This window comes from Bidens hawaiensis, unplaced genomic scaffold (assembly GCF_021521415.1).
Source record: "Bidens hawaiensis isolate Kalapana, Puna unplaced genomic scaffold, B.hawaiensis_p1.1 tig00041198_1, whole genome shotgun sequence".
In the NCBI taxonomy this organism is placed as follows: domain Eukaryota; kingdom Viridiplantae; phylum Streptophyta; class Magnoliopsida; order Asterales; family Asteraceae; genus Bidens; species Bidens hawaiensis.
The window spans coordinates 19,647-37,660 of record NW_027497293.1 but is presented as its reverse complement, the minus strand read 5'-3'; the positions used below and the strand labels follow the sequence as shown (position 1 = coordinate 37,660).

Genomic DNA, 18,014 nt, shown 5'->3' with positions numbered 1-18,014 from the left:
TAAAATGCATTCAACATTTACAGTCTGGTCTATGGCTGGTTGCCAGTATAAACCGCCAACCAACCGTTTACTACGTTTTGAAAATTTTGAAACCGACCAACAAACCGAAAGTAAAAAAAAGAAAAAGAAGTCAAACCAATGACCGCTTTAAACGATTTCAAGGTTTTAACCGAACCATAAACACTTATATTTGTTACGTGATTAACAAGTTCAAACACTCGCTGCATCGCGCGGGCACCTGTCTAGTATAGTATATATATAGATAGAAATTAGTTACTATTCTTTAAAGTTGCCTCTTACTATATTTATACATTTATCATTATCTATTCTCTCTCTTTACTCACATTCACTTAAAAATATTATAAAAAATTATAATATAGATCGAATCCGGATACGGTTTTAGTATTTAACAAAAACTAGTTTTAAGGGTATAACTTCTTTTTTTATAAAATTTGTTATAAAAAAACTAGTAATTAGAGAAAAACAGCAAGGAGAAAAGAGTAATTTAGGTGGCAACATTTAACAACAATGATACTCACCCAGGAACCAAAATTTGGCTTGTAGAGTTGGCAATGTCATCTTCCTCCTCGTCTCCCTTTGGTCTGTTAATAATAATATTATTATATCATTTCATTGAATCTAAACACTGATATTATTATTATATTTCTCTTTCTTTCACTCCAATAACAACTGCAGCAGCAGTTAACCTGCCTCCATCCACTCACCTACTCCTACTCTCTCTCTCATTTTAATCTATATCTTCTGTCTCTCACACACACTTTCCCACTCATACGGTTTCCGTTAACATGCCGTTAGTCAGAGTGCAGGTCAGAAACCAGTACGCTCTAGGTACGCCCGACCTCTACACGGACACTAACCGTGAAGATCCCAAGGCCCTCCTCGACGGCGTCGCCGTTGCCGGACTTGTCGGAATCCTCCGTCAGTTAGGCGATCTGGCTGAGTAAGTATTATTATTATTATTAACTCAAATGATTTGATTTGATTCATTTACGGCCGGTTTGGTAGCCTCTTAATGGTCGATAACAGACCACCTTTTAATGGTTCATAGCCTCTTAATGGTTAAGAGGCAACCTTTAAGTCCGAACGGTTAGGAAAGATGCTATAAGCCATTAAGAGGCGTGCCGCCTCTTAATGGCTACTAAATTCCTCTTAACTGTTCGGACTAAAATGTTGCCTCTTAATCATTAAGAGACTATGAACCATTAAGAGGTGGTCTGTTATCACCATTAAGAGGCTACCAAACAGCCCGGTAGTGTTGGTTATAAAATTGAATTTAGGTTTAGGAAACTGAAATAAGATGATTGAAATTTGAATGTATAGATTTGCAGCAGAGGTTTTCCATGGATTACAAGAGCAAGTGCTGATTACGTCTTCTAGAAGTCATAAAATGGTGCAACGGGTACACGCCGTTGAAGCCGCACTTCCTCCGTTAGAGAAGGCGATTTTAGCACAGAGGAGTCACTTACATTTTGCTTACACAGCTGGTAAGATAATGGTTATCGTGTTTATGAGTTTAAAATACTAATTTGAACTTGAATTTCAATTTTTTGTTGATGATATGTTGCAGGTTCTCACTAGCATACGCGAATCAGAACCGAACACAACCATTTCATTTACAGTGATTTGCCACGTTGCGTTATGGAGCCATATGAGGATTGTCGTGATCCTCCGCGTCTGTCTAAACTTGATAAGTATGTATAATGAATATGTGTTTTGTGGTGCGGTTATACTGGTAGATGTGTTGACCTTCATGGTTGACTTTCAGGTTTGATATCGGAGGACCAGGATCTTGCTTTAAAAGACATTCTGATCCAACTTATTTCATGTCACACCCTCAAAATCCACTAACGGAGTTTTACCGTCAGAGGGTGTGAACTAACAGGATCGGAATCATTAGTTATAATCAAACCGTAAAAACGTTTAATTGAAAATAAGTGCGGAAGCGTAAAAACCAAAAGATAAAAGTTGCGTCACGCAGGACGACTTAACACCCCATAACAACAGTTAAAAATCAGTTTGCATAAACAAAAGCGTTTCAAACAATGCATGATCCTATACCGCGCGCCCGCCTCGGCTACCTGAGAATAACATACTAAAAGTGTCAACACGGGGTTGGTGAGTTCACAAGTTTATATAAAATAAAGCGTTTAGCGTTTGCGTTTAGCGTTTTGCGTTAGGCGTTTTGCGTTACCAGATAGTGTTATGTCAATTATATATCTATAGGTAGCTAGCCTATAAAACATGTATTACTAAGTGTTCGACACCAAAGCTGACTGTTTATCATTTGCCTTGCCACCAGGTCTATCCCGACCATGGTATGTGTTTAGCCAAGATTACACCCACTCGATCTCCAGTCGAGTTTAGCGTTGGGTGGGGTTTGTCAAACCCAGTAGTACTACTCAACAATGACTCGCTATTATCCAATATTAAACGGTTCGATGTGAATGAAGGACTTTAGTAATTGCGTTTGCCACTTAGTCTTTACAAGTGATATATAATCTATATTAACAAAATCTTAAATGCGTTTTCGGAGTATGTTATCTCCCCAAGTGAAAAGCGTTTGAAAACAGTTTAAAAGGGGTAAGTGAACTCACTGTTTGCGAAGAATTTCCCAAAATAATTCACCAAAGGATGTGCGTCACCGACAAAAACTCTCTCTAGCGTTCTAAAACAACAAAGAGATTTTCTAAGTGTCGAAACTATTATCGAGTCTCTAGACTCGGCACATAATACCTATGCACACAACATGTTTCGTGTTTCGTTTGTGAATCGTGTGTGACTTTAACAAGTGTATTTGTGATACGTTACATGTGTGAGCAATTATTTACGTGTCATGTATTCATAATGTACATCACTAGCAATTACTTCCCGTAAGGGCAATTTGGTCAACACATAACAATTAACTAGCAATTATTCCCCACGAGGGCAATTTGGTCAAAATACGAAAATTAGTTAGCAATTATCCCCCGCAAGGGCAATTTGGTCAAAACACGATAATAAATTAGCAATCACCATGTTTCATGCAACTTTCACAAAATTCAGTAACTAGTTTCTTAACGACAGAATTCTACTTGAAAAACTAGTGTATCCCACCGATCATAGCATCACAATTAATTTACCAAAAATCATCACAAAAGCATGTATGTGTTAGGTTTCCAGAACATATTTTGTTGTATTTTTATTCCATACATATTTCTCACAAAGATCAATTTACCACAGCAAACTCATAACAGTCAAATTTATGCGCAACATAATGTTATTTGAAATTCCTGTTAAACGAAAAATACAATAAATGCAAGACCACTTGGGTTAGGTTCCTAACTCAACAAGTCAACTTTCAGAAGTGGAACCAACCCAATTGGTCTCGTAGTTCATGAGATATAACATTTACAAAACAACATAACAGCAGGTCTAACAACTCAGCTTTGCACAACGTTTTTGTAAAATCATAAAGGTTAACTTTTACACGTCCAAAAATTGCAAATTTACATTCTTTAGAAACTAGACTCAACCTAGTTTACTGTAGTATCAATTATCTCAATCAATTTTCACATTTACACCCCGTTACAGTCAATTGAACATCAAAAACACAATCTGTCCAGAAACTGTTTGCATCCAAACTCAACATATTAACTATCTATGGACCATAATCCGTTCATATAACACTCTAGACACCATAACCATTATCCATGCATATCAATTACACCATACATACATGGTCAGGGTTTTATTTGATCTCAAAATCAAAGACACAACAATTAACATGTAATAATATCCATTCTAGTTATCAAATCATCATCAATACATCATCAAATCAAACAAGACATATGAACACAACTTATATACAAAAATCGGCCCTAGGGTTTTTAATTAACCCATTAAAAATCGAAATTAAGTATAAAGGATGCAAGGGATAGTCGTTTATACCTTCCTAGCACCTTAATCTTCAATCAAAAGCTTGAAAATTTGCTTGTATGTGTGTGTGTGATTGGCGGCAGCCGTGAGCAAGGGGAGGGGGGGTCCGATCGGGGTAGAGGGAGAGGAGAGAAAGAGAGGCTAGGGTTTATAATATTATTAATAATAATCATGTTACATCTAGGTCCCTCCACTTCAAATTATTAGTTTACTAGCCCAAAGTAATTAGTTTGCATCTTGAGTTAACTTCTTAAACAATGTAATCACATAACACATAAGCCTAACACATAAATATTGTTTTAATGTTTCTCGTTTATTCACCAATCGTTTGCGTCAACTCGTTTGCGTTTCGGTGCAATTCCCGAAAGACTACACATGTAGTAAGTGTCAAGCGTCATTTAAACCCTAGTTTAAATGTAATGAGGTGTGCGTTATAGATTCAATGATCTTTAAGTTTGAATTAACGGAGTTGAGTTAACGGAGTTAACCTGAAATTGACGAATGTCACATCATTCCCATGTTAAAGAATTTTCGTCCCGAAAATTTGAGTCAAGTCGTGATGAGTGTCTGAAAAAGTAAGAAAAATTTTTAGTTTGTCATATCATCCCCTAGTAGAAAGAAATTTCGTCCCGAAATTTACTTCATACCCCCTGTGATTTCTGACGGTTTGTCGGGTTTCGCGGTTTCCGGTGTTTGGTCAGCCCTTCAAAAAGTTGAGGATACTTTTTCATCATTTGATCCTCGCATTCCCACGTGAACTCCGGTCCACGTCTCGAGTTCCAACGAACCTTAACGATTGGAATCTTGCTGTGCTTGAGTGTTCTGGTCTCCCAATCCAAAACTTCAACTGGTTCTTCAATGAAGCGTAGCTGTTCATCAACTTGCAGTTCGTCCAAAGGGACTACTTGGGTTTCATCAGATAGGCATTTCTTCAAATTGGATACGTGAAAAACATTGTGTACGCCACTGAGTTCCGTTGGTAGGTCTAGTCGGTACGCCACCGGACCAACGCGTTTCGTTATCCGGTAAGGACCAACATATCGTGGGTTGAGTTTGTTTCGCTTTCCAAAGCGAACCACACCTTTCCAAGGTGAGACTTTAAGTAACACTTGGTCATTCACTTGAAATTCGAGAGGTTTTCGGCGCTTGTCGGCGTAACTCTTTTGGCGATCTCGTGCTGCTGCCATGCGGTTTCGGATTTGAACAATCTTTTCCGAAGTTTCGAGTACCAGTTCTGGACCAGTGATTTGGCTGTCACCCACCTCTGCCCAGCAGAGAGGTGATCGACATTTCTGTCCGTACAGTGCTTCAAACGGCGCTGCTTTAATACTTGCGTGGTAGCTGTTATTATACGAAAACTCTACCAAAGGTAGGTGAGGTTCCCAACTTTTTCCGAAATCCAACACGCATGCACGCAACATGTCCTCTAAGGTCTGAATAGTTCGTTCACTTTGCCCATCCGTCTGAGGATGGTATGCTGTGCTCATATCAAGGCGTGTGCCTAGGGCACTCTGTAGCGACTTCCAAAAGTGCGAAGTGAAACGGGAATCTCGATCAGAAATAATTGAGACAGGCACTCCATGTCTAGACACTACTTCCTTCATGTAGACACGAGTCAGTCTTTCCATTTTGTCCGATTCCTTAATTGCTAAGAAGTGTGCCGACTTAGTCAACCGGTCAACGATCACCCAGATGGTATCGCATCCCGTCGGTGTCTTAGGTAAACCCGTGATAAAATCCATTGAGATGTGTTCCCATTTCCACATTGGAAGTTCCGGTTGTTGCAACAAACCAGATGGTTTCTGATATTCTATTTTGACTCTTGCACAAGTCAAGCATTTGCTCACGTAGGTGGCAATGTCGGCTTTCATGTTTGGCCACCAGTAAAGTGCCTTTAAGTCATGGTACATTTTATCTGAGCCAGGGTGGATAGAATATCGGAACTTGTGTGCTTCGTCCATCACCAGAGTTCTCAACTCTCCGTACCGTGGAACCCAAATCCAGTTCTCAAAATATCGGACCCTGTCCGATTTGGTTTCAAGTTGCCTGTTCATGCCCCGCATGAGTTCCGATGGAAGATTATCATCTTTCAAAGCTTCGAGTTGGGCATCGCGAATCTGATCGGGTAAGTTGGTATGAATCGTGAGTTGCAATGCTCGCACTCGTCTGGGTTTATCTGTTTCTTTTCTGCTGAGGGCGTCGGCCACTACATTGGCCTTGCCAGGGTGGTACTTGATGGCACAATCATAATCTTTAAGCAGCTCGACCCAACGACGCTGTCGCATGTTCAGCTCCTTCTGATCGTAGATATGCTGGAGACTCTTGTGGTCGGTGTAAATGGTAAACTTGGTACCGTACAAGTAATGCCTCCATATCTTAAGGGCAAACACCACAGCTTAGAGTTCCAAGTCATGGGTCGTGTAGTTCTTCTCGTGAACCCGTAGTTGTCGAGAGGCATAAGCTATAACCTTCTCGAGTTGCATCAGCACACAACCGAGACCTTGTATTGATGCGTCACAATGTACCTCAAAATTCTCTGTTCCCTCGGGTAGGGCTAGAATAGGGGCGCTACAGAGTTTGGTTTTCAACAGTTGAAAACCGGATTCTTGCGCGTCACCCCAATTGTACTTAGTGCCTTTGTGAGTCAAAGCGGTGAGGGGTTGAGCAATCTTTGAGAATCCCTCGATGAAACGCCGGTAGTATCCGGCCAGTCCTAGGAATTGCCGCACCTCAGTCGGAGTCTTAGGTGCTTCCCAGTTTTTGATGGCCTCTACCTTACCGGGATCGACATGGATACCGTTCTCATTGATCACATGTCCTGAAAAGTGAACCTCGCGAAGCCAAAATTCGCATTTCGAGAGTTTAGTATACAGTTGTTCCTTCTTCAATAATTCCATAATTACTCTTAAGTGTTCCTCGTGGTCAGCCTTGTCCTTGGGGTAGACGAGAATATCATCGATAAATACAATCACAAACTTGTCGAGGTACGCCTTGCATACGCGATTCATGAGATCCATAAATACGGCTGGTGCGTTAGTTAAGCCAAAAGGCATAACTGAAAACTCATAGTGCCATACCGAGTCCTGAATGCCGTCTTTGAAATATCTTCTTCGCGCACTCTTAGTTGATGGTAACCAAATCGCAGATCGATCTTCGAGTAGTAACTCGATCCTTGGAGCTGGTCAAACAGATCATCAATTTGGGGTAAAGGATAACGGTTCTTAATCGTCACCTTGTTCAACTCCCGGTAGTCGATACATATTCGGAAAGTCCCGTCCTTCTTTCGGACAAATAAGATAGGGGCTCCCCATGGCGATGAGCTAGGTCGGATAAAACCTTTATCCAATAAATCTTGCAACTGAGTGGACAGTTCCTGAAGCTTCGCCGGTGCGAGCCGATACGGAGCTCGTGCTATGGGTGCTGCACCGGGGGTCAACTCGATTTGGAATTCGACTTGTCGAATAGGAGGGAGTCCAGGCAAATCCTCCGGGAAAACTTCTGGAAAATCTTGCACAATCGGTATATCTTCAATTCGCTTCTCTTCCACGGGTTTCTCAACAATCTGCGCCAAAATTGCCGGATGACCCTTTCGTAGATACTTCTGCGCCTTCATGAGGGTGATAACGCTGGTGGTCATGCCGCTTCTCTCGCCCCGGATCGAAATGATCTCGCCGGAAGGGGTAGTAATGTGGACTATCTAGTCATGACAAATAACCTCTGCTCGGTTCTCAGATAACCAGTCCATGCCGACCACGACATCGAAACTACCAAGCGTAAAAGGAATAAGGTCGATATCAAAAACATGATCTGACAGTTTTAACTTACATCCCGCAAGTACATGAGTCGTTTCTACAGACTTTCCGTCGGCTAATTCTACTGGAAACTTTGCATCTAACGGGGTTGGAGTTAAGTCTAAGAGTTGACTAAAGGCTTTCGACACAAAACTCCTATCAGCTCCAGTGTCAAACAATACAGAAGCAAAACAATCGTTCACAGGGAACTTACCAGTCACCACGTACGGATCATTGCGGGCTTGACCCGACCCAATAACAAAAGCTCTTCCTTTACCATTGTTTCCACCAGCACTGCCACTTCCATTACCTCCATTGTTGTCGTTCTGTTTCAGCTTGGGACAATCTTTCCTGAAATGACCCTCCTTACCACATTTGAAACATCCCTTAGCCGTCATAGGTGGTTTAGGAGCACCCTTTGCCCGCAGGTCTCCTCTATAGTCCTTTGCCTGGTGACCCATCTTTCCGCATCTCAGACACTTGACACGGTCACACGGCCCAGCATGATGATAATTGCACCTGTTGCACTTCGGATATTTCCCAGCATATCCGCTCGAACCCTGCCCGCCACCGTTGTTATTGTTATTGTGACCCTGATTGTTGAAGCTCCGAGTGAATTCGGGTTTACGGTAGTGTTGTTGCTGTGGGGGGTTCGAGGATGAGGATCTGGTGTTGTCAAACTTTCTCTTTCCATTGCTCGGGTTGTTGTTGCTGTTGTCAGTAATCGGGTTGTCACGGGCTTTAGTGGTTGACCTCTAGGTGGTAGCGCACCTTGGGTCACTGCTTGATCCGTTAGTTTGTGAGCTAACCGAATCGCTTGTTGAATCGTGGCTGGTCTGGAAGACGTCACCATGCCCTGAATTTGCGGTGCTAACCCATCAATATACATTTCAATCCTCTTACTCGGCGGGTCTACCATCCGTGGACACATCACAGCTAACTCGTGAGAACGGGTGGTGTAGGCTTCGATTTCTGAACCCACCATCTTCAATGACCAAAACTCGGATTCCAACTTTGCAATCTCCTCTCTCGGACAGTACTCTTCTCGCATCATGTTTTTGAACTCCTCCCAGTTCATTGCGTTAGCCAGTTCCAATCCAAGGATCTGCACGTTTGAATTCCACCAAGTGAGGGCAGAATCTTCAAGTGTTCCAGCAGCAAATTTGACCCTACTGGCAGGGGGACAATTACACATCTCAAACGCCGATTCGGCATTCTCAGCCCAACGCAGGAAGCCTATAGCTCCCTCAGTGCCCTTAAACGTACCGGGCTTGCAGTCAAGGTAATTCTTGAAGGTACACGTTCCAATTGGACCTCCAGCTTGGTTCTGTACATGTGCGGCTAGAGCGGCCGCCGCATGGTCGTTCAGCAGAGTTTGGAGTTCTGCTGCAGTCAAGTTGATGTCACCACGTCCGTGTCCAGCGTTTCTTCCTGCCATTTCCTTGTCCGAGTACTTTCCGGCTGCTCCAAGTACACTCAACTCCTCTGTCGGTCGCCTAGGATTCGCTTACCGATCTTTGCAACCTTGCATGTGTATAAGATTTTATGAAAGTAGTCTAGTCCATCGGTAGCATCTTCACCAGCCTTTGGAGAAGTACACCATGTAAAACAGTAGCATCCACCTAGTAGAAAGGGAACATAATCCTAGATATCTCCTATATCTTGAAACAATGACGGCTTGACCGGGTTGATGATGGTGACCGCCGGTTGGTATGGATCATGAAGCGGCTGGATGATAAGAAAACGTTGCTAGTGCTATTTCTGTTCGGGTCCTTGCTACTTGGAGTTGCTCTTGCAAGTCTATCATCTCGGCTTGCATCCTTCTCATAATTTTCATCTGTTGGTCGCTAGCCTCTTGCATCTCCTTCATGGCCGCTGTCATGCGGGAAATTTCCTCCTTAGTTTCAGTTCCATCTTTTAACAGTCCGGAAACGTTCGCTCTCGTATAGCGCATGTAACCAACATCACGCTCCAAACAAGAAACAACAGCTGCGAGCACACGCTCTACAGGTTTGGTTATAGGTGGTAGGGTGTTGGGGTAAGCAGGATGGCTCGGGTGGGGTAGCGGGGGAACTTGTTCGCGATAGACCATACGCCTAATCATATTAGGGTACCAATCCCAGCTAACTTCGTTTTCGTACATGCCCCCGGATAAGCGATACCTCTTCGGTGCAGGAGCTTCGAGTTCGGGGACTACACGAGGTGGCGACGAGGTAGTTAACTACGATTCCTTCCCATGAGCATGAGTCATCTGATCGGATGATGATGATGATGGCGTCGACATCTCTACAGGTAAGCCGTGTATGCGCGCGTATGAGTGAAAGGGGTAAAGAGATAAGATAACAAAGACTACACAAATCTATGCAGTGCGTATCATTATAACTAATGGGTCGTCGCGGTTATAGTCTAGTATGCATGCAATTTCTAGTTCTCTATAACCAATGCCTCTGATACCAATCTGTCACACCCTCAAAATCCACTAACGGAGTTTTACCGTCAGAGGGTGTGAACTAACAGGATCGGAATCATTAGTTATAATCAAACCGTAAAAACGTTTAATTGAAAATAAGTGCGGAAACGTAACAACCAAAAGATAAAAGTTGCGTCACGCAGACGACTTAACACCCCATAACAACAGTTAAAAATCAGTTTGCATAAACAAAAGCGTTTCAAACAATGCATGATCCTATACCGCACGCCCGCCTCGGCTACCTGAGAATAACATACTAAAAGTGTCAACACGGGGTTGGTGAGTTCACAAGTTTATATAAAATAAAGCGTTTAGCGTTTGCATTCAGCTTTTTGCGTTCAGCGTTTTGTGTTACCAGATAGTGTTATGTCAATTATATATCTATAGGTAGCTAGCCTATAAAACAAGTATTACTAAGTGTTCGACACCGAAGCTGACTGTTTATCATTTGTCTTGCCACCAGGTCTATCCCGACCATGCTATGTGTTTAGCCAAGATTACACCCACTCGACCTCCAGTCGAGTTTAGCGTTGGGTGGGGTTTGTCAAACCCAGTAGTACTACTCAACAATGACTCGCTATTATCCAATATTAAACGGTTCGATGTGAATGAAGGACTTTAGTTATTGCATTTGCCACTTAGTCTTTACAAGTGATATATAATCTATATTAACAAAATCTTAAATGCGTTTTCGGAGTATGTTATCTCCCCAAGTGAAAAGCGTTTGAAAACAGTTTAAAAGGGGTAAGTGAACTCACTGTTTGCGAAGAATTTCCCAAAATAATTCACCAAAGGATGTGCGTCACCGACAAAAACTCTCTCTAGCGTTCTAAAACAACAAAGAGATTTTCTAAGTGTCGGAACTATTATCGAGTCTCTAGACTCGGCACATAATACCTATGCACACAACATGTTTCGTGTTTCGTTTGTGAATCGTGTGTGACTTTAACAAGTGTATTTGTGATACGTTACATGTGTGAGCAATTATTTACGTGTCATGTATTCATAATGTACATCACTAGCAATTACTTCCCGTAAGGGCAATTTGGTCAACACATAACAATTAACTAGCAATTATTCCCCACGAGGGCAATTTGGTCAAAATACAACAATTAGTTAGCAATTATCCCCCGCAAGGGCAATTTGGTCAAAACACGATAATAAATTAGCAATCACCATGTTTCATGCAACTTTCACAAAATTCAGCAACTAGTTTCTTAACGACAGAATTCTACTTGAAAAACTAGTCTATCCCACCGATCATAGCATCACAATTAATTTACCAAAAATCATCACAAAAGCATGTATGTGTTAGGTTTCCAGAACATATTTTTTTGTATTTTTATTCCATACATATTTCTCACAAAGATCAATTTACCACAGCAAACTCATAACAGTCAAATTTATGCGCAACATAATGTTATTTGAAATTCCCGTTAAACGAAAAATCCAATAAATGCAAGACCACTTGGGTTAGGTTCCTAACTCAACAAGTCAACTTTCAGAAGTGGAACCAACCCAATTGGTCTCGTAGTTCATGAGATATAACATTTACAAAACAACATAACAGCAGGTCTAACAACTCAGCTTTGCACAACGTTTTTGTAAAATCATAAAGGTTAACTTTTACACGTCCAAAAATTGCAAATTTACATTCTTTAGAAACTAGACTCAACCTAGTTTACTGTTGTATCAGTTATCTCAATCAATTTTCAGATTTACACCCCGTTACAGTCAATTGAACATCAACAACACAATCTGTCCAGAAACTGTTTGCATCCAAACTCAACATATTAACTATCTATGGACCATAATCCGTTCATATAACACTCTAGACACCATAATCACTATCCATGCATATCAATTACACCATACATACATGGTCAGGGTTTTATTTGATCTCAAAATCAAAGACACAACAATTAACATGTAATAATATCCATTCTAGTTATCAAATCATCATCAATACATCATCAAATCAAACAAGACATATGAACACAACTTATATACAAATATCGGCCCTAGGGTTTTTAATTAACCCATTAAAAATCGAAATTAAGTATAAAGGATGCAAGGGATAGTCGTTTATACCTTCCTAGCACCTTAATCTTCAATCAAAAGCTTGAAAATTTGCTTGTGTGTGTGTGTGATTGGCGGCAGCCGTGAGCAAGGGGGAGGGGGGGTCCGATCGGGGTAGAGGGAGAGGAGAGAAAGAGAGGCTAGGGTTTATAATATTATTAATAATAATCATGTTACATATAGGTCCCTCCACTTCAAATTATTAGTTTACTAGCCCAAAGTAATTAGTTTGCATCTTGAGTTAACTTCTTAAACAATGTAATCACATAACACATAAGCCTAACACATAAATATTGTTTTAATGTTTCTCGTTTATTCACCAATCGTTTGCGTCAACTCGTTTGCGTTTCGGTGCAATTCCCGAAAGACTACACATGTAGTAAGTGTCAAGCGTCATTTAAACCCTAGTTTAAATGTAATGAGGTGTGCGTTATAGATTCAATGATCTTTAAGTTTGAATTAACGGAGTTAACCTGAAATTGACGAATGTCACATTTCAAAAGATCTTCAGTTGGACCTTACGAAGCACATCTTCAAACGGTCCTGAGAGAAAAGAAGGCCCGCAGAAACAAGGTATGTTTCATATGCCACATAGGTTTCTTTACTCTTATAATAACGAATTTAATCTGTTAGAATAAATAATATAGAGTTTGTTGCATTTAGTTAGTTAGCTAATAATGATGCTTAACTACCCTGCAGAAAAAGAGATCTTCATCGAGGTATAGAGACGTGACACATGACACGCCAGTAATCATGCACGGTGGAAGGTATGATTATATTCTTAAGCACTAGAAAACTTTGTGCGATCATTAATGTGATAAAACCCTAACAAGTTTATGATGTATATTGTAATTCTTCCTCTGCAGAACTGATTTTGGCTCAGTAAACTTAGAAGAGAGAACTTCCGTTTCTCAAGATGTTTCACAAAAACCTGTAATTGACCTTGAAGTTGACCATTTGACTTCTTTTGACTCAAAAAACGGGTCGGGCTACATAGAGTGTATCTTCCGTCCAAGCTGCTCAACACAGTCAGAAGACAATAATGCTAAAGAAGCGTCTTCTGATTCAAATGTGCAACATAATTCTCATTATGATAAGTTTGATTCGGTTTCACTTGATGAAAATATCAACAACGGTTATCTATTAGATGATAATAAGTCAAAGTCAGCTTACATTACCTGGGATGAAAAGTTAGAAATCATAGATTCTACAAACCAACCGAATGAATCTACAGAGATACCTTGTACAACTGGTGAGAAGGAAGATCTGAGCAACGGAGTTGTTGACCATGTTGACTTTGACTTTCAAGACGAACAAGAACAACCTAGTCCGACACCTGTCATTCTCCGGGGTCAGCATGATGAGATTGAAAGCGAGACTGACTATTACATGGATGCACTTAACACTATTGAATCAGAATCTGAAAACGATCTAGATTGTCACACGAAGCAAGAATTGAAGCGGTTCTCAGATGTTGACAACAAAAGGTTGGATTTTGAGAATAAAGAAAGTCAAATAGATGATATTTCAATGGATTTTGAGTTTCATGTTCCGGAAAAAACTTACTTGACCCCAATGTCAATATCCCATGAAGCACATGCTGAAGCTAACGGGTCATGTAATATTGAGAATCATGAAGTCGAAAGAGTTGTTACAAACGCAGTGATCGCTGCCAGCTCTAGAGAACCGAGCCCACAGCCTGTGTTGAATGAACCTGTAATCACTCATGAGTCAACTGAGCCATCTGCGTCAACTTCCGGTGGTCAAACTACAGTCAGCAATCCAGTAATGTTCTGGACAAACGGTGGCCTGTTGGGATTAGAACCTTCCAAACCTCCTGTTTTTGGTTTGCCAGCTGCCACTAGTCCAGAGCCTGTGGAAGAAGCTAAAACCGCCATCAATGATGTCAAACCTGAGTCACCTGGTCAACTTCCCGGTGCAGATGATCCTGTTACTTCATCTCGTGTGTTTGAATTTAGCAACAGATTATTAGCTAATGGTTTTAGGAAACAAATATCACTTGTCGGGAACGAAACACTTGCAAACTCAGTGAAAACTGATGTGCCCGAGAATCCAACCATTCATAAAGGGTATCAAATCGTTGCCGGGATACCGTTCCGAGAACAATTTGGCAACAGAAACCCGCTCATCTCACCTTCTTCACCGCCTCTTGAACATATGAGAATATCATTTCAACCGATTGATGGATTTCAGACTTCCAAACTGAAATTGGCATTTCCCGATGTGAATAATAATAATAATAATATTAATAATAATGGAAACATGTTTCCGTCATTTCAGTTGGTTCCAGAGGCAGTTTCATTACACGAGTTTGATTCCGACTTTGACGATGATGACACGTTTTGTAGATCATCTCCATATGAATCCGATCATCCGTCGGAATCCAATTCCGAGCAGTGGGATTCCAGTGAGTCTCCCAGACTCAAGGATCATGAATTAGATGATGCTTTTGATAGAATCTCATCTGCAGAATCTGTTTCCACTTCTCAAGTGAATGGACACAGATTCCAGTCTTCTCCACATGGCCTTTTATTTGATATTCCAAATCTTGATTATGTGAAAGCTTCACAAAATCAGGAGACTAATGGCCTCAAGGGGCCCACGCCACCTCTGCCGCCAATGGAATGGCGGGGTAATGGTATTAAGCCAAACCCTGATGATCTCTCGGAGACGTTGATTTATGCTTTGAATCTGACACCTACGCAGCCTACGCCTCCTCAGGAGCCTAAGTCAGCTTCAAGAAATCTGACACCCACGCAGCCTACACCACCTCGGGAGCCTAAGCCAGCTCCAAGAAAACAGGAGAGCGTTGTTGAAACAGGCAGCGTTAAGGTTACGCCCAAGGTAAGTTCGATGTTTTTCATGGTTTCATGTTAATAATATTGTATTTTATTTGTTGTAGCCCGATTGGCGGAATTTACACGCTCAAAATGGATCTACTCACATTATTAATGGGAAAGTGGGAGATGAAAGGGAAGATTTTCTAAAGCAGATTAGAGATAAAGTATGCAGTCTTTCCATATTTTTATTAAGTTATATACATTTATGTTTTATAAAATATTTATAATCCGCACTTAAGCATTGTTGTGTTCACTATACACTTTTAAACTGGAAACCAAATGGAAGCTGTTTAAACCCGAACCAAATTACATATTCGGTTTTTAGTTTGGTTTTAAACTGAACTGAATTAGGTAATCGGTTTTCGGTTTCATTTTTGGTTTTAGGAAACTTCGTTTGGTTAAAACTGAGGAACCGGAAATACGTGTTAGCCCAATCCCATTTTAATTGAAAACAAAACAGTGGATCCCGAATTGCATTTTGATTTTGCGGGTTTTTTTGTTAAAATCTGGATTTTTTTTGGTTTAAAATCGAAACCGAACCGAATTTGAACTCGGTTTTTGGTTTTGATCGAAAAAATCTTAAAAGCGAGGATTACATTTTAGCCCCATCCCATTTATACCCCAAATCTTATCCCTTTTTATTTTATTAAAACCGAAACTGAGACCAAGGAACCTGAATTTCATTTGTTGTTTTGGGTTTTTTTTTGTTAAAATCAGGTCATTTTTCGGTTCGGTTCTGCCAACTTTAAATTTGAATTCGATTTGAATTTTCAGTTTCAACTTTAAAAATTTTCAAACCGATGAACACCCATAGATACATTAACAATTTTATTGTGTGCAGTCACGCAATCTAAGACGAATATCAACCGCTCCTCCAACTACCATACCTGCTGGCCCGACCAGCATTAACGTCACTGCAATTCTCGAGAAGGCAAGCGCGATCCGCCAGGTTTGACCCGTTCTTTTAACTTGTTTGACCCGTTTGAGATGAAACACAACCCAATTCTAACTGTCAGATTGTTATGTTTTTTTAAAACTGTTAAGTTGTTGGAAGTGATGATGGAGAAGATAACTGGAGTGACACTTGAGATGATCTTGGACTTCTACAGCCCTACAGTTACTTGTATGTTAATACTGTTATATCTTTATTTGTAATTAGTTTATAATCTTTTTTCATTATTATTTTTGTTCAATAATCATGCATCATTGATAGCCACACAACTAGTTAATATTATCAAATATAAACCGTCGAAGTGGTCTCATACCCTCGTGCCAAGACAAGCCAAGCCAGGTTGGAATCGGGCTTGAGCTGGTTTGGCCTGGCTCGATAATTTTTACGATCTGAAAAGTTGAGCTCGAGTTGGCTCATCAATTTTTTAATTTTTATTTTCACATTAAAAGACAAAAAAAAAAAAAAAAAAAAATCTAACATGCACACAATACACATTTCTTAACTCGTTTACAAATAAGTTTTCTCGCGGCAAGCATTTTTTTCAAGCGAACTTCGAGCGAGTAGGACTTTAAAATGTATCTGTTTCTAAATATCAAAATTTATTAGTGTTTTAAATGATTATATCTAACATTATAGTTTTTAATTGTAAATAGTGTAGTAAAACAGGTTTAAAAGTATATATTCCAACTTTGTAACTTACATAAAAGCAAAAGCGAAAGGTGAAAAACCAGTGATGAAAAAACTACATGTTTGTTATAAGAAAACAATGCAGTGGTGATGAAATTGATGTTAAGTGAACATGCAAACAAAATAAAGCCAAAAAATCATCCTAGAAAAATCTACATTGGATGCGCACTTCCTTCCACATTTTGCCTCCCTATAAATTGTCGGCCTTTTAAATCGCCCAAAAAATAGATATATTATCTTCCCAACAATGCAAAAAAAGAAAAAGAAAGGAAAAAAATGTTTTTTTTGTTGTAAAATGATTATTTGCAACTTTTTAAAATTAAAGATACGTTGCGAAATTTTATGAAATTATTCTAGGCAGGACTGAACAAATAATTTCATGATTTATAATTGGTTAACAACTGAATTGAACTAGGTAGCGTGTGTAAATTCTTTAGTTTTTCACTTTTTTGTTCTTTGGCGTTTGGAACTATCCCAAAGCTTGCATAAATTTTTATCCTTACGCCCAATGCCCATTTCACACCCTTTGACATAAATTTAGTATTGGGGTGATCATTCTTGACAAAAAAATTACGTTATTTTAATTGTCTTTTTAAATAATTAAATAAAATAAGTTGTAAGGGTTTGTAAAAATTTGTAACTTTCTTCAAAGAATTTTTATAATCAACAAGGTGAATAGTTTCACCTCAATTCATTTTGTATTACAAGTTGAGGGACTTCTTTTGGATATTGAAATTGTTGATCAGACACGATGCACAAGCCGAGGATGGTACCCTTTTTAATCCAAAACGCTTTTTTATTACAAACGTCATTTGCTTCATAACCGAATCAATGAAATCTCAATTGATCGAGTCAAACACATTGTTGACATATATATATTACAGAACACCACCCAAGGTTTTGTACGGTGTGGTAAAGTGTCCTACAATGTCGTACAGTGTTGTAAGGTGTTATATGGTATGCTAAGCTGATGTATGGTGTTGTAAGGGGTGGTATGATGTTGTAATGTGTCATACGTCGTAACCATGATAAGGAGCCATCCATAACATTATGGTTTGCCGAAAAGGCCATCTAATTCTCCAAGATTACCGAGTTGGTTACCATTTTGAGCCCTATTAGACAAAGCTTTAGACACCACCTTGCTTATGCACCCTATTAAACTTACGGAACGAAAATCATTGAATGACCTGGGGGTCCTTTAGTTTGGGAACAAGGTTTATAAAGGGCGCAAAACGCCC

General features: G+C 40.0%; 2 protein-coding genes across 3 annotated transcripts; both read left to right on the top strand.

The window, feature by feature from the left end:
• Positions 1–691: 691 nt before the first annotated feature.
• LOC143592772 (protein SCAR1-like) lies at positions 692–1,842 on the top strand. Of its 2 annotated transcripts, XR_013145984.1 has the most exons (4): positions 692–961; positions 1,342–1,505; positions 1,589–1,712; positions 1,787–1,842. XR_013145984.1 is itself a non-coding variant. In XM_077072605.1 (3 exons), exons 1-3 carry the CDS (start codon positions 807–809, stop codon positions 1,597–1,599), a joined length of 330 nt encoding a protein of 109 aa, XP_076928720.1. In that variant the 5' UTR covers positions 692–806; the 3' UTR covers positions 1,600–1,759. The 2 variants fall into 2 exon arrangements, 1 of the variants encoding a protein (XP_076928720.1); XM_077072605.1 differs by lacking the exon at positions 1,787–1,842 and having other exon boundaries at positions 1,589–1,759.
• A 10,920-nt stretch (positions 1,843–12,762) lies between these two features.
• LOC143592766 (protein SCAR3-like) lies at positions 12,763–16,403 on the top strand. Its single transcript, XM_077072603.1, has 5 exons — positions 12,763–12,849; positions 12,976–13,043; positions 13,143–15,141; positions 15,200–15,301; positions 15,979–16,403. The coding sequence occupies exons 1-5, from the start codon at positions 12,763–12,765 to the stop codon at positions 16,090–16,092; spliced, it is 2,370 nt and encodes a 789-aa protein (XP_076928718.1). The 3' UTR covers positions 16,093–16,403.
• Positions 16,404–18,014: the final 1,611 nt, after the last annotated feature.

What these genes read in the sequence shown, in the direction of transcription:
- LOC143592772 (XM_077072605.1), top strand. Translation starts at nt 807, where the DNA reads ATGCCGTTAGTCAGAGTGCAGGTCAGAAACCAGTACGCTCTAGGTACG. An exon ending in CAGTTAGGCGATCTGGCTGA is followed by an intron (nt 962 to 1,341) that starts GTAAGTATTATT and finishes TTGAATGTATAG; the next exon opens with ATTTGCAGCAGAGGTTTTCC.
- LOC143592766 (XM_077072603.1), top strand. Translation starts at nt 12,763, where the DNA reads ATGTCACATTTCAAAAGATCTTCAGTTGGACCTTACGAAGCACATCTT. An exon ending in AGAAGGCCCGCAGAAACAAG is followed by an intron (nt 12,850 to 12,975) that starts GTATGTTTCATA and finishes ACTACCCTGCAG; the next exon opens with AAAAAGAGATCTTCATCGAG. An exon ending in GTAATCATGCACGGTGGAAG is followed by an intron (nt 13,044 to 13,142) that starts GTATGATTATAT and finishes CTTCCTCTGCAG; the next exon opens with AACTGATTTTGGCTCAGTAA.